Raw genomic sequence first — 22,921 nt, 5'->3', positions numbered from 1 at the left:
CCCTAGAGGAATAGGAATGGTTAATGTTAATTACTCCTTTCCACTTCTGGCCACTTCTGGGCTCATCTCAATTCCAGCTTCTACAACACCTGCAATACTAGGTAATGAGCCCCTTTCCAAAATAAAGTAAAAGGGGGGTGCCTGAGCGGCTCAGTGGGTTAAGCCGCTGCCTTTGGCTCAGGTCAGGATCCCAGGGTCCTGGGATCAAGCCCAGCATTGGGATCTCTGCTCGGCAGGGAGCCTGCTCCCCCCCCCCCCACCTCTCTGCCTGCCTCTCTGCCTACTTATGATCTCTGTCAAATAAATAAATAAAATCTTAAAAAAAAAAAAAAACTTCCTTCTTAAAAAAATAAAAATTAAGTAAAAGTCATTGAGAGGCGGTTTTTCTTAAACTAAAATTTCTCTAAAAGGTTGGAATGACCACACCATTTTGGTTTTGCTGAAGTGTGTATTCATGGTAACATCTAATGGTCTACATTTATCCTTTGGAGGAAGGGGAATTCAGGCTAGCAAGTTTTGCACCGTACCATGTCCGAGAGGCCCCACTGACACCGCAGCCTGTTTTAAGAACGCCCTCAGAGCTGTGCGGGGATAACGTGTAAAACCACACACGACAACCCAATCAGAGGTCACATTCAGGTGTGAGTGTGATAGAATTATTTCTTTTAAAAGTAGTCTTTCGAAAACATACGCAATAGCAAAACTGGCAAGGATCTGAAAAGTACTGCATTGTTTTAAATCCACCATGTCGCCTGGAGAAAAATAAAGGTCTGACTCACTGAAGAAAGACTGTTCCCTCAGCTCTGCTGCGACCTCTAGGATAAGCTCCTTGAGGGCTTAGGTAATTCATTTCATAGAATGGAAGGGCTTGAGAAATGCTAACTCACCAGGAAAAGAGTCATTTCTTTCTCACTGACAGGATTAAGCTGACTAAGACATTTACAGAAGTGCCGTTCACTAACGAGTCCCAAACATGCTCCTATCTGTCACTGGCCACGTGCCAAATCCAAAAGCTGCATATTTTTTTTTTTTGGAAGCTATTGTGCTGGTTTGTCTCTTCCTGCTCTTTCTCCCTCCCTGCCCCCTTTCTTTCTTACACCTGCCTTTGGTCTTTGCTTTCACTCCGTCTATAGGCATGCAAAGAGCAAACCAAGAGGTTAAATCCTGGGATTACAAAAATAAAGGACATGAAACTGGCTTAGAGTTCATCAGGATTTAGGAGGAAAGAAAGACACAATGTCTGAAGAACGTGGAGCACAACGTCTTCCATTGCTTTCCTGTTAAGGTCCTCTGGCTAGTGAGCAGGAAAGGAGGCGCAGGGTCCATGGGCTAGAGCTTTCAGCCTTGGGCCTTTGTCAACCTCAAGTTTAGGTTACTTGGCGTTTTTGGTTTGTTTATTTTGTTTTATTCTTGAAAAAAGCTTCAGATTTTCTCCAACAGTATTCTGCTTTTCTCTAAATGGAAAAAACAGGATGCGTGTCAATTCTCACACACTCTGGGGGGTTCTCATACACATGGCTGTAGCTACGTCACCTCACGGACTATAGAGTTTGTTAAGATATTGTGAGATTGGGTATTCCTGTGGAGTGAAGAATAGGTCCTTATGGTTTCAGGTGCAATTATAAATGGGATTGGCTCCTTAATTTCTCTTTCTTCTGACTTGTTGGTGTGAAGAAATGCAACTGATTTCTGTGCATTGATTTTATATCCTGACACTTTACTGAATTCCTGTGTGAGTTCTAGCAGTTTTGGGGTGGAGTCTTTTGGGTTTTCTACATATAATATCATATCATCTGCAAAGATTGATAGTTTGACTTCTTCTTTGCCGATTTGGATGCCTTTAATTTCTTTTTGTTGTCTGATTGCTGAGGCTAGGACTTCTAGGTCCTTTCTGGCTCCAGGGGTTGGGGAACAGGCTGGGAGAAGAGAAAAGAACTTCCCAGAAGACAGGCAGATTGTTCTAGAGGCAAGTAAACAGGATTCATCAATTCACCTACTAAGTGCCAGACACAGTACTGGGTGGGAAGAGAGAGAAATGGACAAAACAGGGAAGATTCTACTCTCTATTATTAAACAAAGGAAGTTCTAGCATTATTCATTAAAGAAAATACTATAATGGCTTGGGGGGTATGGAGAGTCAATTAAGAATGAATTTGCGTCACTAGCTTATCAGTCTCCATTGAAGCCTTGTAACTCTTCCATAGCCTGAAACATGCTGGTGGGTTACTGAGCAAGCCTTGGTTTATGTCCCAGAGGGATTCACCAGATCGCGGCAAAAGCTGCTAGGAAAGTCCCAAGGAAGATAAAAGCTAGTGGGAGGAAGAGATTAATAATTGAAAGAATTATTTCAAACTGGGTTCAAATGACCCCAAAGGAATACTTAATTTTCTTAAAAAACATGTTAGGTTCCTACTGTGTGCCCACGTGTACACTCAGGGAGCTCAGAAAGAGCCAAATCCAAAATAAATGCATCAGCTGAAGACGGGTCACGGTTCGGCAGAGATGCCTACCGAGAAGTAGGAGGCCAGAGGAGGTACGCTGAGTGCCCCTCTGGGGATTAGATGCAGGCATCCTGTAGATGACATCTGAACTACTTCCTGAAAGACGCGTAAGGCTAACCATGTCTTTACACGTGGAGAAGAGAAAGAGGGAGTCACACAAAGAGCCGTGGGGATGTGACCTTCTGCGCTGTGAGGCAGGAGCGCTGGGACACAAAACTGCGGGAGTTGGTGGGAGACAAAACTGGGGGAGTTGTCAGTTAAATGGCTAAGGAGCTTGGGCTCTGTTTTCCAGGGAATGAGAGTCATTGGAGTGTTGTAATCAGGGGAGCCAGACTGACATTGTCAGGTCCCAGTCCGGCTAGAAACTAAGGAGCTAGACAGCCAGGTGGGCTCTCGTCCTATCAAAGGAGATGCGGCCCTGGGCGGAAGTGGAGCCCTCATGAATGGGATTAGTGCCCTTATAAAAGGGACCCCGAAGAGCTCCCTCATCGCTTCTGGCATGTGAAGAGGACAAGAAGCACAGCAAGAGGACACAGGGAGAGGGCGGCGCTCCGGGAACCGGGAAGTTCCCATATGTGCTGGTGCCTTGATGGTGGGCTTCCCAGTCCCCAGAACTGTAAGGAATAAATTCCTGCTATTAAACCATCTAGTATCCAGTATTCGGTTAGAGCAGCCTGAGTGGAGTAAGACAGCTGCCCCCACACTTCCACCAGTATTATAACTGGGGAAAAGATTTATTGTCTTGTTGATTTACTTCCATCTGCTGAGGCTGGCTTGACAAGAAGATTCTGGGCGTGGACTTTGACATGTGTGACCATCTGCTGACTACCCTTCTGCCCTCTTCCTAGCCTGTTCTAAGCATTAGGAGCCTAAAATTATACCCAAACATCATGATTCTCGATTTATCCCCAGCTTGTACATCACACAATATCACTGAGGTTGTTTGCTCAAGTATTTAGAAAGTCTTGGGGGCGCCTGGGTGGCTCAGTGGGTTAAAGCCTCTGCCTTCGGCTCAGGTCATGATTCCAGGGTCCTGGGATCGAGCCCCACGTTGGGCTCTCTGCTCAACGGGGAGCCTGCTTCCTCCTCTCTCTCCACCCGCCTCTCTGCCTACTTGTGATCTCTGTCTGTCAAATAAATAAGTAAAATCTTAAAAAAAAAAAAAAATGTCTGGGGACTCAAACATTTGAAGTTACTGATTTTTGTCTCCCTCTCCCACCTTGAGTGACTTGCCCCTGACTGAGGAGGGGTGGTCCTGGGGTGACGGTACACAGGTCCAGTCATGTGATGGGGCTGGACTCAGCGTGAGCTCTCAACGCGCCCACAAATAGATAACCCCTTCCTCTTGCCACCTATTGATAAGGCCCCTGGAAGTCGAATGCAACTCATGCCGCCCCTCCTCCCGGGGATTTCACGTTGAACAGTGTGAGAAGCCAGAGTCCGGACCCCCAGGTGTCAGGACTGACAAGGCAGAATCACTCTAGCGGGCAGAACACCTGCTTAACCCGGAACATATAACCTAAGTCTCTGGAAAAGAAGTCCTGAGCGGGAGCCACCAGGAGAGATCGTGGGAAAGCGGGAAACATCGAAAGATGTCAGGAGCGTCGACATAATACTCAGGGAGAAAAATGCTAATGAGTCAGGGAAATCATGAAAAACACTAAGTTCTGAAGTTAGAGTGAAAGTTAAGTAACCCAAGGGAGGGGGGCTATTTTTCGAGTCCTTAGGTTTTCAAACACAGAGGAGGGGACTGTGCAGGTATAAACTTTATCTCCCAGGTATTACATCTTTTCCACAGGAAAAGAAACTCAAAGTTGCCCTTGTAGTCCCTGGTTCCAGTTCCTGTTCCCCCAGCACCAGCGCCGCCAACCTCTAAAACTTTCAGAACTCCCACTATCTCCTCCACCTTAAGTGATGGAAAAACAGAGACAATTACTGTGAAATAACTGTTTAAAACAAATTATTGTTTACAAAGGACATTGAGGCAGTCCCAAATGTGTTCGTCTCAATGTATAGGAAAATTTCTGCACAAAAAACTGCATTTCTGAAAAGCTGTAGTTATTTTTCTTGCCAGAAGATGGCGACAGAGTCTAGTTAATTACTTAAGAGACGCCCAAGCAAGTTTAAGTAAAAGTTTGAAGCCTCCGCTTTAAAGAGGGAGTGCTTTTATCTGAAAAACAATCTGAGGGTTTTGACAGGGTGGGGGGTGGGAGGTTGGGGGAGCCAGGTGGTGGGTATTAAGGAGGGCACGTACTGCATGGAGCACTGGGTGTAGTGCATAAACAATGAATTCTGTTATGCTGAAAAGAAATTTATAAAAAAAATCTGTGATAAGTAAGTCCTAAAAAAAAAAAAAAAAAGAAAGAGGGAGTGCTTTCTATCTACAAAGAGATAAGCAAAATAAATCAGGCATTAAAAGGCAAAACATAGGTTTGAACAACAACAGCAGGGAAGTGTTTCTAATCAGCCCTCGCTAATCAGTGTGGTTTTTCTAGAAAAGCAGAATCTCAGGGCCACTTTCCTGGGGTTCACTTGCCCTGTTTTCAGGGCCATCCTTTGATCCTTTATCCCAACAAAGTTAAAGTGGTTGGGGGGAGGGGCAACATTATGGAGGAAACAAGATTCAAGGGAGCCAAAGAGGGAGAAACTTTCACAGTCCACCCTCTGTCTCCCCATCACCCAGAATCTCCCCTCATCTGCAATGATAAGGGCACAGGACAGCCACAGCACAGGAAAAGGTGGGCCCTAAGAGAGGAATTAGATCATCTGTGACCACGGCCCTTCCCTACTCACTACAACTGGGAATCAAGGGGTCCCTTCCCAAGACTGTAGATGGAGATCAGTTTGAATGATTGCCATCGTACAAAGGTATCCGGATGCATTTAAAATTTCCTCAGCATTTTGCACTGTGCTCAGAAGCAATGCTCTTTGCTAAGCTTAGTAAAAACTCTATTTTACATAGAAATAGAAAGTTATACAATATTCTTTTTGTGTGTGTGTGGTTAGCCATACTTCTGAGAATCCTAGATATTCTAGAAGTAATCTCATAAGCCAAAATGCATAAAATGAGAGCAAATCCCTTAAGTCTTTTGTCTCTAATACCTGGGCATTTTTATTTGAATACCTCACGGTCACATCCAGTATCTCAAACACATCTCAACTTCTTTTCCAGAATAATGCTTTCCTTTCCTGAACTGTCATCAGTAACAAAGCCGCTGTCCAGATAACTTGCTGTAAAACCCGCATTGCTTGTTATACGATTATTTGTTCACTTCTAGAGCCCATGCACTAGAAATCACAGGTTGGAAGTTGCTGCCCCAGGTGATAGGGAGCCTCTGTCTTAGCAGAACACCCACAGAGCACTTAGGCTGCAATTCACAAAACACAGGTTTGTGCCAAGGACTCTGGGAGCACAGTGGACAGGGTGACTCATTTTGGGAAAAGGTTCCAAGCCTTAAAGGATGAATAGGAGTTTGCCAGGGAGTGAGAAGGAAAGGAGCCACTGCTCCCCCAGCCTCCTCTCTCTGCATAAGTAAGTAGGTCCACTGTCAATTCAGACATTTCTATGACAACAGTTTCTTACCACTCCCAAGTCACTACTCTGAAATTCCAGAACAATCTCGGTTTGATCCACTCAATTCAGAACTCACATATAGTTAATGTTGTTTGAATTATTTTTCCCATTTGCCCCTTTAGTGTCATTAACAAGATGCCCTTAGAAAGTTTACTTAAGCTTTCTTGTTTTCTAGTTAGTGAAATAGGAAACAGCGTGGGATCAGCTCTGGCATTACTAATTTATTTGGAGATCCCAACAAAATGGGATCTATCTTAATGGCCTGTCTGCTCCTGAAACCTGTAAGTTTCTAAGTGCTTGAGGAAAAAAGGCTTATGATTTAATGAGTACATCTTCTAGAATGACTCTCATGGTAAAATATATTGGGAATTAGCACATGATACTCAAGTGGTCAAAGTCAATGGAGTCCATTACATTAGCTTTGCTGATTCCATGGTCTCCAAATATACCTCCACCCCTCATGAGGCTCTACGGAGTCGAGACCTAGGGAATGACTCTGGTTCAGGGCACACTGAACCCCACTTCCAAAAAGCCCCTCCAGTGACAGTCTCAGGATCGCCATCATCACAATATGAAGATCATCACTCACCAACTTAAAAAAAGGACTCTGAAAGTAGATTTTTCACTTATGGCACATTTTTTTCCCCTGTTTTCTTCAATGTTAAAGATTTTTAACCCAGAACGTTATCGAGAATTTTTAAGCAAAGAAAGAAATGGAGTAAAAGTATTTTCTTTAAATCACAAGCTCTCTGAAGAGAAGCTTTATTGTAATTAATCCTTCTGGAAAAATGCCCGGCATCCTTTGGAGGAAGAACATCAATCCTAATTATAGGACTCCCCTCCTTACATGGAGTTAACGAGACAGTTTCAAATCGGTAATTGTAAAGTGTGAAACTTCAAGGAATCTCACCTCAAAATGAAAAATGTGCACTTAATGGACAGAGAAAATATTTTATATTTATTCTCACAGGAAGACAGAGAAGAATCAAAGCCAAAGAAGAGTACCAATAAGAAGCCTCAGAGTAGGAAGAGAAGCGTATGAGGAGACAAAGACCTAGATTCTAGAACAAATTCTGTCCTTTAAAGAGCTGTATCACTTCAGGTATGTCATTACACCTAAGTGTTCCCAGGCTATTACTTTCTCCTCAAATGAGGCCGTGATTAATTACGCCACAAGATTTGGGCATGGACCAAATGAAATCTTTAGGTGATATTTTTGATAGTATTGGTGGCGTCTGTTGTGAATGATAACTGGGGATGGTGAATCATTGTTCTCATTTTGCTCTGAGGATAGGGACGAAAGTAGTCAGGTCTAACTTACAAGGGGAAACCATGAAGAGAAGTCCATAAAAAGCTTCCTAACAAAGAGTTAAGAAACTCTGAAACATATTAACCGGGAGATTTTGGAATGATCTTTTTTGAAAAGCTGTAAGGAAAAAGTCAGCATTTTTGGAGTGCTGCTGGTAGAGTCTTACTTGGAAGCTGAGCGATAAATCATAGACCTCCAGTTTTGCCTAACTCTGCAGTAAGGCTATGCCCTGCATCTCTAACCCTGTCCCTGAGAAACTGGTTGTCTTCCAATGTTTGGGGTTCAAGGTGCTGCTATTTGAATTGGTGTTGGAAACTGTTTGCAAGAAAGCACTGAGGTTTCCAAGTTAAACTCATGAAAAATGACTCACCTGATTGCCTCCGCTCTTGGGGTTCACAAACACAAGCAATGGTTTCATGAGAGGAGAAGAGATAGGTTTTATCACAAAAGGACGACCTTTGTTTTCCTGCTAAAGGAAGAAAGCAACACTTGGGTGCATAGCCCAAAAGCAATGGAAGGGAGAAAATACCAGTACCCCCCCCCCCACTAACCCTTGATTGATCCCCCCCCCCAATAAAAAAGCTACATCTTGTTTCACAGGGCTTACTATTAAAAAGATAGTCCGTATAAAGTTTAGAAGAAAGGCCTCAAGCTATAATTCACCTTTGAGAACAAGCCCTTGTTCTCAAAAATGAGAACTTTTTTTTTCTTTATTCTGTATGCTCTGAGCATTCTAGAAATGGGATTTCTTCATCATCATCCTGGGATCCTATTTCCACGGATGAGTGCAAATCCTCGGACCCTGAAGTCACAGGAAGCTATACATGTACACGTTTTCCAGAAATTGAAAGGAATTCCAGCGGGTGGTTTGAGTGAGCGCAGTAAAGGAGAGACCCGGGGCCAAAAGTTTATGAGGAAAAGCAGCTTGGGCCAGATCACATCAGACAGGGGCTACGGTGAGGAGGAGGGAGCTGCTCACGGGCACGGAGTCCCGAGACACTTACTTCTGTCCCTCTTTTACTGGCTTTCCTTTTAAAGCTGGTCCTCTTCTTCTTCCGATTCGAAGCCTTTAGCGAGTTCTGTAGGGAAAGAAGGCAACCACTGAGTGCAGAGGCGGACAGCGCCTGAGCTTGCCATGCAGACCCATGGAGGAGACGAGGGCAGCGCATGCTGGTCCACGGCATGCTTCTCATGCTTTGACACTTCCAAGCCACTGTTCATGGGTAAGCCACAGACAGAAACCAGTCGAGTGCTTCAGAGGGAGCGACCGACTCCCCACCACATGGAGAGGCAGCGAGTTAGAACCCTGGAGGCTCTCATGGACTCACATAACAACACAAGTTATACCTGCCAACCCTCCCAGTAAAAATGGAAGAATCCCAAATTCTCTGAGGGGCTCCAGTCTCCCGCCCAACCAGGTCCGTCTCCCGCCCAACCAAGTTCAAGTTCATCTCCTGCAATGGAGATCACCTATGTGGAAATGTAAAAAAGGAGGCCATTTTTCATGTTTTTCTTTTCGTTCTCTTTGTTTCTTTGTTTCTTTCCTTTCTTCTTTCTTTCTTTCTTTTTTCTGTTTACTTCGGTAATGACCTTTCTAGTTATAGTCATAAGGTAACATGATACCCTGGGGAACTTGATGATCTAACTACCCTATCAGTGCTGAGGGCTAGGTTTTAAAATGCAGAGATAAGACTCACCTTAAATTACTTAGGTTAGTAGAGTGACGATCACCACTCTCTCTTTCTCTAAAGACCTATTGGTTTGAAAAGCCCTCTCTCCCCCAGTAGCCTTGATTTGTTCTTCTCATAGACATGCCTCCAACCTGCGGAATCTAGAGACCCCAAATTCACTTTCCCCATTTTTCTCTTTCCAGGAGTTTTATGGACCACAACTTTGTGATTACTTCAACTGACCATTTACTCTGAGATTGTGATACAGATGCTTTGAGAAGAACCTCTCTTAGGGGACAGTCACAACTCACTGGCTTAATTAGTAGAGAGCCAATAATTAATTAGATTGCCATCTTCACAAAGGCAAGATGTTACTATCACCTCATAGATGTTTAACAAAGTGTTGAAAGCCTGAAACACAGAAGGCTTAACTTAAAAGCTTATATAAGCATAGACGCATGCATTGCTTGAGCAGATAAAGATTTTCAAATAGCTTCAAGAAATTTAGATATCTGTTCTTTTAGGTTCCTGGGTATTTTCTTCTTACTGCATTCAAAATATACCTTAGTCTCGAGTACATATATTAGCACATTCAAATTAGCAAGATTGAAACTATTTGACTTCTGAGTTTACTTTCATTTGGACCATTAAAACATACATTGCTCTGTAGCCGGTGCTCATCAAGGATGAAGGAAACTTTCTTGAACCATCATTTGTCCCAAAGCTTTCTTCTTCCAACCAATTAAAAGAGTTTTCAGGTTCCAAGTCTCACCAGAAGAGAGAGACCCAGAATCTCAGGAGCTCACGGGTGTTCTAGACCCCAGGTTATTTCTTACCATTCACTGTAGATCACAGCTCTCCTACAAAAAAGTTCTCCACGTTTCTGAATTCCTCTTTAAATGGATCTGTTACCATGTTCCACTTTGGGGAAACTTTTGCATTATTAGAGTATTTCCCACATGTTAACTACTTTGTTTAAAAGGGAAGAAAAACTACCTGGGCGCCATAAACACTTCGTCAGCCAAGTGTCCCAAGAAGAATGCTGGAAACTCTCAGGATGGCAATTAATGATACTGAGTGGTTTTCAACCCATCACGGCATGTTGGCCTCACCCAGAGTTCTTTCAACAATGTGGATCTGTGGACCCCCAAATATTCTTTGTTTGGCGTGAAGCCCAGGCCAAGATGCTTTTTAAAACTCCCCAGGCAATTCCAGTGGGTAGCCAGAGCTGAGAACCTCTGAAGTCAAAGGGAAAAGTGGGGAGACATACATAAGGCACTGAAGCATCATTTCAATGGGATAAGGAGCTGGAGCCATGGAACTGGACACACGAGGTGCTAATTCTGGGTCTTCCAATTACAAGATCTGTGACCTTGGCCAAGTCAGGCGAGCTTTTGAAATAACAGTTTCTTAACTTAAAAATGAAGGTGACAATACCTACCTCACAGGACAGTTGTGAAGTTAAAAGGAGAAAAGGTAAATGAAGTAGTTAGCTTGGTCTCGGCCCGTGATAAGCGCTTCCATAAATATTAGTCGCCTCGTTCATGGCTGTATATCCCCAGCACCAAGCACTGATGCCCGGCCAACAGTGTGTGCTCAAGTCATTGTTGAAATGAGTCAGTATTGTAACTCACAACACTTACTGAGTCCTTCCTGGTTTCGGAAAGGATCTTTCGGAAGTGAATGCTCGTCTCCTAACTTCCCTGTTGCTTTAGTTCATTTATGGCCAAGAGCAACGCAGGGAGCCAAGTGCTTTCAGGAATACACGACAAGCCTCTGTTCCTGGCAGCACTCAGTAACTACGCTCTGAGAGAGAAGTCTAATGGATCAGGCTAAGATCATTCCCGAACCTCGTCTGATCCCAGAAATCACAGCTCTTCAGGCGACTCTGCTGATCAAGGATGTTTGGGAAACAGAGTTAGAAAAACACATCCAGAGAAGGCTTGAGGTCTGAAAACAGAGCAGGCAAGGACCTCAACTCTAACAGGGAACAGACATACATGATGGCCTTTTCCACACAGAGCAAATACAAGGCTTCTGAGCCTCACGGAGCCAAGTGCATGATGAGGTCCTCCTCATCTCACAGAACAAGGAGGGGGCCCAGATGAAGCACAGAGGTTGACTTACAGTCCCTGGAAGCTTCTGTGTGAGCTCGGAGTAAGCTTACATCCCTATGGACAGATAGGAAAAGATAAGCAGTATGGGATTTCACAGAAGACCTCCAAATTCCCAGGGCTTCCTTCTGTTCACGTGTAAATATGTATCTCAATCTCAACACTGAACTTCTTCTAAAAGGCATCGCCATCCAGTGGGGAACAGATGGATGGGGAAGCCGAGCCGGCTTGTGTTTCAGCCATGACAAGACGAGTCAGCCAGTCTGGCTCATCTAAGAAATTGCTCACCCTGCCTGGGTCAGTCTTGTTGTGAGAGTTAAAATAGCCTGCTTTTCAAGAACATAAAAATTATTCCAAGAAGCTGTTTTGTAGACGTGCTGCAGTATCATTCAAGAAACCATTCATACTACGTGTGCTGTGTTCTACAACAGAAATATCCCTGTTATCAAGGGTGGCTAACTCTGCCATCTTGAAGGTTTGCTGGCAAGTTGAACACCAGCCCAACAGTACAACGTTGTCCCCTCGTATGGATTTTTGTATGTTTCAGACTCTAACAGCATTTGTCCCCCATACATTCTGTGCCCACTGTTGTGTTCAAGTCCTAAGAATAGATAAAGGCCTTTTGGGTTTTTTGGACCAGGTATTGGGACAGTACTACTTTACGGAAATAATCCAATGAACAAAGTCTGTATCGTAGTCAGGATCCCTTCCTGGGCTATTTAAAAAAAAAAAAAAGGATGCTCATTGGGTAAATCACTCAACTGGGAATAAAACTTAACCAATTCCTAATATCCTTTAAGGCTTTTCCCAAGTTATGGGATCGCAAAGGACTGGTTATAACAACAGCTCTAAAGAGAAGATATCTCACATTTCGTCATCCCAAATGAAGCCTTCCCTCATCGCATACCGGAAAACACTCTGACGGGCGGTGAAGAGGCATGGACTTCCTCTTACTAGTGAGCGTTCTTGTGCTGCCTGCTCTCGCTGCCCCGCCAGGACAAAAGTTGTCCTGAGGATAGGCGAGCAGAGAAATCAACTACTTCCAAAAGATAAGGACAGGGTCTCTGCCATTTCTCAGGCATAATTGGTTAAATCACAGCAAGGATTGCCTAACCTTTCGAACTGACCAAAGGAAATGGCTAGAGCAATTTTTGAGAGATATGGTTGATCCTAGCTATTACATGTCCTGGGTCCGAGCATTTTCACATTATCTAATCATAAAGAATAAGGACTAACATGGAGAGAGCTCATATGGGCTAGGAAGGAGCTGATGGCAGCATTTTTTATAAGTCAACCATGAGATACTATATAAATCTCCACCAGTAGGGAATTGGCTAAACAAATCGTATAAATTGTAATCTATTTATAGTATGGAACATATATAGCAGTTTTAAAGGTAGTTAAATCTAGATGTATTAATACAGAATTCTCCCCCAATATTTTTTTTAAGTAGGAAAGGCAAGTTTTAAAGTATTATGTGCAGAATGATGTCATTTATTAACAACACACACCTCTAGTCTCCTATAACTCGACCCCACAAACATTCACATATCATGAGTCTTTCTCCTTTAGCTCCAAACGCTCGCACTAGTATTTCAACATCTTCAACTTGTTCATACAGTCAAAATATTATCCTCTAACATTTTCAGTCCAGAGCAGAAACACTGAAATCTGTAACATTAAATATAACTTTGCCTTTAAATGCATGAACAGATTTGTGCTTGATTCTTAAAATTTGGTCCTTTTAATTCTGGACTATCATCTAAATTCCATAATCTTTTATGTTCTAGGTCTCTCCAAATAACTTGGTGATGAAACCCAGCAAATCATCCGGACCCACCCTCGTTCTCCTTACCACGCGAGCGTCACACAGCTGGTCCCAGAACCATGGTCTACTCAGAACCAGCCATCTTTTAACTGATATAGAAAATACATGACTTAATTCCACCTCTTTACAATCTGCTTTTCCGACCATGATGCTCTCAAGTAGGTTTCTTTCTCTCTAGAGTCATGTTTTAGACACAAGCGTCACAAATAAAGCTGACCATATCTGGGGATGCACCTTCACAGCAGTTTCCAGAATGTTCTGTAAGCTTGGGCTGTCCTTCTTCATCTGTCTTCCCAGTGAGGCCCCTCGCATCCTTCAAGACCAAGCATACACAGCGTTTTCTGTTTAGCCTGCAGTGATCTCCACAATCAAAGTCACACAGTTCCTCATATTTTACCCTGTTGCTACATCTCGGGTCACACTTACCACTCAAGGCCTTAGCCGTGTTGGACTCTCACAGACCACGGCTGGTTCACCCCACCTCCGGGACTTCCTTTCACCACACTGTGTATATCTGTCCTAAAAGATGCACGCTGACAACCACGGCAAACCTTCCAGATACCTGAAGATCATTCTTTTTCATTACGGATTTACATGTGGCTGAATTCCCTTTCCAGAATCCAAAACTCCCGGCCCAGAGATTTAGTTGTATCAATTTTCTCGCCTAGGGAGGATACTCTTTGTGGACATCAGATGAACATCTGTTTCATCTGTGGACCTCCCGCTGCATATAATGGCCTCTGTGAATGGAGTTAAATGTCTACTTCATTCAGTTAACAATATCTTCTTGTTTTTGAGCCATGTCCTCACATTCAGAAATACACAGAAAAAAAAAATAAATTCTACAAGTAGGAAAAACATTTTGCTACTGTTCTGCTGTTCTCCATCTAATTTCCAAATTCTTTTTTTTAGCATTTCTTAATGTCTCCAGTGAATTCTTTAATCTCACTGCTTCCACACCCTCACTAACAACTTGCCACCCACACTCTACAAACTAGAGTTCTGACGGTCATCAATGATCTAGAGCCAAACGCAAAGACCCTTCTCAATCCTTGTTATTTTTTAAGGCCTACAGAATTTAACAGTGATGACTGCACTACTGTCTCGCCATTTTTCATGATGAAACTCTGTGCTATGATAGGTCTCTCCTTGTTCTGCAGGACCCTCTTCCTCCTTTCCCTTTCTGGTTGTGAATGCTCACCGTGTCTTCTTCAGTTCCTCAGTTCAGTAGCTGAATTAACTCTCGGGCCATGGGATAAGGATCATGCTAGTGAACACACAATCCCACTGCTGTGTGACATCCAACAGTTACAGTGGCATCTCAAGGTGCACTTGAGAGCACACCAGATACTAGGCTGTGGTCCCCACTCTGCCTCTTTCCCCGTAAGAATCCCTCTCTTCCTTTCTTCTCTCAGTGTAATACAAATGGCCCAGGGAACAATAACTTCTGTTATTTTTCATCTGTTGATGTAGAACTTCATTTGATACCCTGTACTCAACAAGGAAAATAACAAGAGCTAACATCTGAGTTTTATAATGAGCTAGGTGCTGTTTTATGTGCTTTATTTTTATTTTTTAGCCCATTAGTCCTCATGAAAACCCAGTAATTGGGTACTAATTATTATTTACACTTTGCAGATGGGAAGTTGAAGAGTTTAAATGCTTGAGATTATACAAGTCATTAAACAGCAGAGCAAGTTTATGAATCTAGGCAGTCTGGCTCATAAGCTAGAACTCTCAACCACAGTATTGTCCCCCACGCTCACCATACACTGGCTTTCAAATGGAATTTAGTTAACTGATTAAATTACTTCTTTTGGGGACCCATAGGAGGAAGGACTACAAAAATTTTAAAGATGTGTGACTCAGCAAGCCTTGCAACAGTAAGACAGGAAGGCAGCAGGACGTATCATTAAGAGCTCTGTTTCCAGAATCACAATTCCTAATGTCACTTCAAACTATTCAATAACTATGTGGCCCCAGGTAATTTATTTGACTTCAGCTCTCATTTTCCTTGGCTACAACGTAGGAATAGGATACCTGTCTCAGAGGTTACTTAATAGTAAAATGAGATACTGAATGTAAAGTACTTAAAATATTTCCTAATACATATAAAATCATGTTCTGATGGTCATCGATGATCCAGAGCCAAACACAAAGATTCTTCTCAATCCTTGTTATGTTTTAATGCCTACAGAATTCAACATTGATGACTGCTCTATTTTTCTTTCCATTTTTCTTGATGAAACTCTGCTATGACAGGTCTCTCCCTGTTCTGCAGGACCCTCTTCCTCCTTTCCCTTTCTGGTTGTGAATGCTAACCGTGTTAGTGAGCATTCAATACGTGTTAGTTTTTCTTACTCCTATTATTATACTTTTCTGAATCAAAGAAGGACAATAAGAAAGGGTGTGATGAGAACAATCTGGACTTTAGCCTCCAGACTGTGAACCATAATACCATCCATCGTTAGAAGTAACCAAGACTCCTCAGAGAAATGGCTGCTTCCAGGTAAGGGCAGGAAATGCGTAAGTTGTGCTCTTCCCACGCTCTTCCTGGGACGTGGCATGATTCCTGACACCAAGGAAGGCATCAAAACTCGCATGGCTCAGGAAAAATGGAGACAAGAGCTTTCTGGAAGGCGGTCTAACTGGTCGAAGATAGAACAATATAAATATTTTAAAAATGATGTCGATGGATTGAAATATCATGTATTTTCTATATCACATGAAGTTGGTAATTCATAATGATACTCTCTGAAAACCACCACCACCACCACCCTTAGTTAACCAATAACATTGCTAAGATGCCAACTTATTATTCTGAAAATTTTCAAATAAACATAAATACTCAAGCATCTGTCATGTATTAGCTTTATTTTTTAGTTCTCTTATTACCAGCAGGAGAATAAAGAAGAGTAAAATCTAGAAAAACCACCTCTTGGTAACCCCCTAATATAATAGATTTAGGTAATAATCTTCAATGGATAAAATGGTGAAAGGCTGATGGACTACTTTAGGATAGATGGATTAGAAGCATAGCTCCAAAACTCACTGATTAGTCTTAAAACTAAGAGTGAACAACCTGGGGCGCCAGGTGGCTCAGTGGGTTAAAGCCTCTGCCTTCAGCTTGGGTCGTGATCTCAGGTTCCTGGGATCGAGCCCCACATTGGGCTCTCTGCTCAGTTGGCAGTCTGCTTCCCCCTCTCTCTCTGCCTGCCTCTCTGCCTACTTGTGATCTGTCAAATAAATAAATAATATCTTAAAAAAAAAAAAAGATTGAACAATCTGACACCTGTTCCTTTGAAAGGAACATCACAGAAATATACCACCACCCATGCAATATAAACTAGTCTCACAGCCTCAGGAGTACAATTTTGGACACAGCAGCCTTGCTCATGCCATTCTCCTGCCTGCTATTTCCTGTCTTCTCCATCCGTCTAAATCCCACCCATCTTTAGAGAGGTAGAATATAACTCACCTACTTCATGAGGCTCTCCCTGATCTCTCCTTAAGAAAACCACACCGTTCTTCAGAGTGGATCACGCATTACATCACGATGACTAGGAGCTTTCTTAATACCATCAGGGTTTTCAATGAAAACATGTTGATTTAACTGAATATTTAATATAAAACTTTTAGAGTACTGAATTTTAGGGGTTGAGGAACCAGAGAAGTAAAAAGGTTAGAGATTTGAAATTAACAGTAAATTAGAAATCGTTACCTGAATTTCAAACGTAGTACTACACTTGCTAACACCTTGGGCCACTCATTTAACAACTCGAAGACATAAGATGAAAAAGCTAGGCGCCCCATTTTTTAATGTACAGATAGTGCACCTGCCTCTGGAAGAGATTTCCCAAAGGCTTTGGCGGACCGTAACTAGGAAAGATATTACTAAATGTTACTCATCAACAGAAGCTGAATGCTATGTAAAAACACAAAGCAAAACAGTGTCCTTAATCTGCCAGTGTTTTAAATAACACTGAGTCAGTGAGAATAAAATGCATGATGATTCTGAAGACCATATAAAGTAGGACTGCCTTATCTTTTAGAGATATTACATTCAGCAGGATATCCTAAGGTCGCTGCATCCCCAGGACAGCTATCATTCTCCCTCTGCCCCCTGCCCCCACCATAGCACTACGAGTCTGCTATCCCATGACTTGGAGCTCGTGGTCTAAGATGTACAGTACGAAGGTAGGTATTTTGCTCTCAAAGATTACGACCGTGTTGAGAAACCGCTAAGGTTTCCCGGAACATCGCAGAGACGCTCTATGACAGAATGTACAACAAGAATTGAATACAGAATGAGATTAGGTATTAAGAGGATAAATTCTACTTTGCCTTAAGAAAAGAGTGTTGCTCTCTGAGCGGGCCTTGTGTACTTAGGAAGGTCATGACCCCCAGTCTGCCGTTCAGGTTGGAAGTGGTGGCAAGCTCAACCAAACAATGAAGCCTGTACAGTGTGCCCTCACATTCAGTCCCTGGGGATGCCCAGGCTGGAAGAGAAGAGAGTTGTGTAAGGGTTAGTTGCACCCACCACTAGCATTTAATGAACTCAGGAGAACCCCCAAGGAGAACACCATTAGCACCTGAACGGGAAGGAACCATTCCTGCTGTGGAACTTGGATCTCTTCAGGAAAGGGAGGCTGGTTCCATGAGAGAGCCCCACTGTGGTACAGTGATGGGCTAAATGGAACGGACTGGGGGAAGCTGAGCATGGGGCCGTAGGGACGAGTGAGCAGAGATTTTCGGATCCCCAGAAAGAGTCAGGGCAAGAAAAGCAAGAAGCAGCAGTTCCTTTTTCTCCGCACTGGCCCAGGAGCACCAGGGGCCCAGAAGTTACCTGAGGTTTCTTCACCTTAATGATCCAGGTGGGCGGGACAATGACAGCAGCATGAGCCCCCAGGGAGCAGGGTTCCTCAATGTGATGCAGCATGAAGCAGGTCACCTTATTGTGAAACTGAGGAGAAAAATAGGCCAATAAACAACCCTGGGCCAAGGGCACCGCTAAAGCAAGAAGGAATGAGCGCATGCGCACACAGGCACCCCCCCCAGGCTCACAGACGTGAAGACGCATGCTTCTTAGCACCACCCAGGCAGCCCCGGAACCGTGAGACCAGACGACTTGGAACTCGTCCCACTTTACAAACTGATAAAGAAATCAGCCGTGTAGGTCCAGGCCAGCTCAAACTTTATAAGCTTTCAATAGGATATTTACATAAGGAGGTCTCGGAGAGGTCTATTAATCCGAACCCCGGATATAATTTTGTTGCCCGCGACCTGCACCAGTCACACACTGGATGTGGGATAATGCTGGGGAGGCGAGGAAGGTTCTCCCACCTGCTCTCCTTTTTCTAACCATAGGTGTAAACCCATTCCAGGTAGTCCTTCTCGTTTAGGAAACCCAAGAAAGAAGCAAGAGGTCTCTTCTAGAGAGTTCTTAATCCAAGAGGTAACAAAGAGATTGCCTCTCTGGGTTTATCTGGGGCTGCTTTTAAAAAATATAATGAGCCTAACTACACTCTGTAAGTCTAAAACACTTCCTGTTTTTGAAAGAAGAAAGAAAATGTAGACTGATGATCATAACAATACCTCAAGATTAGTGGTTTAACTCTATACCCATGGACTGAGTGACCATCATCTTTTGTGTGAAAAGTAATAACGATGTGTGGTAACAGTTTTTTTCCCAATAAACAAAATCCACATTATATAATAATTGTGGGCCTTAAAGCTTTAATCAGTGATTTTTTAAAAACTTTAACATCAGATTCTACTGTATTATACTTAATGGAACCATACTTTGTCATCTTAATGGGAACGATTTTAAGAATGAAAGGGAACACTGTTAATGATTATGTTGGAACAACAAACACAAATTAGAACTGTCTCAGGAAACTTGGCAAATACGGCTACCCCAATTATGTCCCAGGGGGGGTTTGTCTTCATTTTTGCCTATCCTCACATGGTCCTGTAGCAAATTACTAATTAAGTGTGGATGCAAAATAAGTTAGTGATTTCCCCTACGACCAGTTATTTGTGATCTGCAAACGATGATATACTAGAAAATATTTTCTGAATACCTTCTTCAAAAATTGATTTTCTTTCAGCAATTCAAATAAATCCCTAAACGGATGCCCACTGCACTTCTAAAATGGTCCAGTTCTCTGAGATGACCTAAGTATACCCGAGGAATCACCAATCTAAATAGACTGAGAGCTATGTCCCAAAGTGCCTAACTTTTACAAGGTGCAGTCAGAGCCTAAACCCCCAAAATCCAGCTCTTGCACCCAGTTTTTGGTTTTGTTTCCTGCAGCAGAAATTCCTATGGACATCAGATACCCTAGAATGGATTACCTATAGGCTTAAAATATTTCACCAGTGTAATTTGTCTTAAAATATTTCGTATCTTTACTTCTTGAAAAATCACCTACAACGTGATTCAACTGGACTATGAATTAATGACAAGAGAACAAGGGCGCCATGTAAAATGGGAGTGAGTTCCCAAGTTAATGGGCCCTGGATAAGCCACCTCACCACAGCCTGGTAGCTACAGTGGTGGAGCAGATGCCTTCTACTGGAGCTGGAACTACCAGTGATGCTCTCCCACAGGTGGGGCTTCACCAGATCAAGGAAACCAGCAGCCCAGACTCTGTCAGGGAGAACTAGAACTGGAACTAGCTTCTTTCTCTCCAGGTGGACATACTGCCTTGATGGTATAGTTTCATTCAAGGACTTTACATTTGTGAGCTTCTTGAACAGAAGCACAAAGAGAATTTGTGTAAAAAATAACTGAAAGGAGGGGCACCTGGGTGGCTCAGTGGATTAAAGCCTCTGCCTTTGGCTCAGGTCATGATCCCAGGGTCCTGGGATGGAGCCCTGCATCTCGGGCTCTCTGCTCAGCAGGGAGCCTGCTTCCCCCTCTCTCTCTGCCTGCCTCTTGTGATCTCTCTCTGACAAATAAATAAATAAAATCTTTAAAAAAAAAATAACTGAAAGGAAATGCCACTGCACTACCTAGAGACAGTAGGTTCTCCTGATTCGTGGGGGCCTAGGGAAATTAAGCTAGAGAGATTAGGTCCAACTTTACAAAACTTTATAAAATTCCCCAAATGCAAAAGTTTTGACCTACAAAAATGTCAGTTTTCTACGTTGCAACTAAACGGATCTGCTCTGGCCCTGTGGGCTTGTTTGGCTAGTTAAATCTGATGTGTGTAGAGGGCTAAAGTCTTCCTGTAAACCCTTAACTTACCTGGAACACCACAGCCCTTTCTTTTCAGGCTGCCTGTGCAATGAGGAGATTCTATGTCTCAATTATATGGTCACTCAACAAAGTAGGTGAACTGAGGGTTCAGAGCAGGGGTCCACAGACTTTTTCTATAAACGGCCCACATAGTAAATAGTTTAGCTTTAAGGGGGGGAGGGGCATCCTTTCCCTGATATAACTACTCAACTCTGCTGTTGTAACACAAAAGAAGCCACAGAAGATATATAAATGGATGGACATGGCTGTGTTCCAATAAAATGTTATTTATACGAACAGGCAGCAGTCAGATTGGTCTATGGGCCATAGTCGGCCAACCCATGAGTTAGCACTGTCTGGTTAAAGAAAAGAACGGGTGCATAAGCAAACAAGAAAATGAACCATCTGGTTGGATCAGAAGTGTTAAAAAATGGACAAAGGATAAATAAAAGAAAAATAGGGAAACTACCATTGGATCCTACTGAATATATATGTTCAAATGTAAAGAAGAGTTATATTTCGATGAGCATACATACAGCTGTAACAGTATCCAAGCCTAAAGAAGGGTACGAGATCGCTCCTTATCCCAGCACCACCCCATAGGACAGTCACCCACATCAAAAACAGAAGGACCAACATGGCTGGATTCTGGTGTTACAGGGAATACCTAATGTTGCAACTTCCAACCATAAAGCAGTTATCAACAATCTAGAGTAGCAGAAGAAATACAGTCTATGGAGTAAGAAGTCCTTGATTCTAGACCCAGGGTTAGAACAGGGGAAGATTTCCCAGTCTCTGATCCTAGGCTTCAGTGTATATAAACGAAGAAGTTAATTGACCTCTATAGTTTCTTCCAGGTCATATAGACTACAGTTCTATAGTTTTAATCTTTCTTCCTTCAAGGGCCCTATTTGAGAGAAATAATCATAAATTAGAATAACCTTCCACTGGTAGACAGTAACTCAAGTAATGAGGTAAGTCTGCTGTGATAAAACAGAAGCCCATTTTCTTTCATTTTGTCCCCAAACTTACCGCCTGCTTGCACCAGGAACAGCTGATGGCCACAATCTCTTTACTGTGGAAGGAGAATTTTTGCTGGAAGCCCTGGGATGTTAGGACAAGAGATAGAGAATTTAAAACCACTTCAATCACTGCACGCATTTGCCTTCCTGAAGTCCAATGAAGTGAGTAAAGCCAAAAGTGACCCCACCACTCAAGGTGACTCAAGGGACTGCAAATACCACATTCAGCACTTATGTCCACCACCCTCTGCCATCCAAGAATGTCCCATTCCTGATTCACCTTGAGTGTAAGAGGAGGTACCAGTATTTGCTGTGCCACTAACTACTCAAAGTCAACCACAAAAAGAGTTGTTTCTTTTCCCCAAATAAACATGGTTCAGATAGGTTTTTATTACAAGCAAAGGAAAAGCCACTATTGGGTCATGTGGTTCTTTGTAATAATGGCCAACCCATCTCCGAGGAGCTGCACAATGTTAATATCTGAGAACCCACAAAGAGAAAAATTAAGTATCAGAGCTAAGACCTAGAAGTCAAGGTCTGGGAAGAGTCCAAGAGTGTCATAGGAAATTCAAACACTTTCACCATCCTCTCGGGACTCAAAACAAGCAGCTTTCAATTTTCATTCTTCACTAGCAAGCAGCAATGAGATTAATGGAATAGCAAACACAGTCCTCTTAAATGAATAAACAGAATTACTTTTCCATCAAGAATGGATGAGATGCTTTTTGGCAGCTGCTGTCCTCAAATAATTACCAGAGAGAAGGAGGCAGTAATGCTCAAAGAATTTTGTTTAGCTTTCCCAAAGATCATCCATTTCTATCTGCCTGTGACATCTAAACCCAAATAAACTAATGCAAGACAATGACCTCAAAACAATTGAAATAGGGATTTTGTAAAGTGATTGAAAGAAAAGAGAAAGATGCAATGGGCAGGGAAGTTTTTAAGGTGCTGGCTGAAAAAGTCTTGCTTTAACGTATACAGATCGTTTTAAGAAAAAAGATCGATTTACACATTATTATAAAACTTCGCAATGGCACTTTTTTTTCAGTGCCCCAAACTCCTACCCATCTGCAGCATTACACTAAGGAGCACTTCCTCCATGTTGATCCTTTCCCTTCTCTTGGGTTCCTAAAACCCATTCATGTTCTCCACCTGCTTCTCTCATCTCCTGCATATGACAGAAGACCAGGATCACTTTCAGCCCTCTGGGCTCCATGATTGCTCCTGAAATCCTTTTCTTTTGTCCCAAACTCAAATCTCACTTCCAGAAACATGACTTAACATAAGACTCCCCAGGATTTTGAAACACTTCTCCATCAAAAACCCATTTGTCAGCAACTGAAGTGCTAACAATCATTCCAAGTCCACAGGAGTGAATCCAACAGGCTAGACACCGCTCTCCTTACAAGGCCTGCTTACAAGGTTGGCCCTTGGCTGGCATCTAGAAACTTGGATTTCAAGAGGGTGCCCCGATTCCCACTCAGTTAAGAGTGGCTCATTACACCTAAAATGTGGGTACAAACAATGTGGTTTATGCTGAACACTGCTTTCCTTTTGAGTCTTGGATTTGGGAATGTGTCATGCAGAAGGTACTTACATAAACAGTCCCCCCCCCATAAAAAGTCTGAGCACTGGCCCTCTAATGAGACCGGTAGACAAT

The 22,921-nt window shown here is 42.9% G+C and overlaps 1 protein-coding gene across 3 annotated transcripts in view; it reads right to left on the bottom strand.

Annotated features, from left to right (window-relative positions):
* The window catches only part of DGKI (diacylglycerol kinase iota), a 433,300-nt gene that overhangs the window by 197,838 nt on the left and 212,541 nt on the right, over positions 1–22,921 (bottom strand). For all 3 annotated transcript variants that reach the window (XM_059396338.1, XM_059396340.1, XM_059396341.1), the window contains exons 7-10: positions 21,272–21,343; positions 17,843–17,959; positions 8,389–8,463; positions 7,755–7,853 (exon numbers count right to left, since the gene is read on the bottom strand). In XM_059396338.1, the coding sequence (XP_059252321.1) occupies positions 7,755–7,853; positions 8,389–8,463; positions 17,843–17,959; positions 21,272–21,343 (363 nt within the window). The remainder of the gene's footprint in view (positions 1–7,754; positions 7,854–8,388; positions 8,464–17,842; positions 17,960–21,271; positions 21,344–22,921) is intronic.

Source organism: Mustela nigripes, chromosome 4 (assembly GCF_022355385.1).
Source record: "Mustela nigripes isolate SB6536 chromosome 4, MUSNIG.SB6536, whole genome shotgun sequence".
Taxonomy (NCBI): domain Eukaryota; kingdom Metazoa; phylum Chordata; class Mammalia; order Carnivora; family Mustelidae; genus Mustela; species Mustela nigripes.
This window is presented reverse-complemented; position numbering and strand designations above follow the sequence as displayed.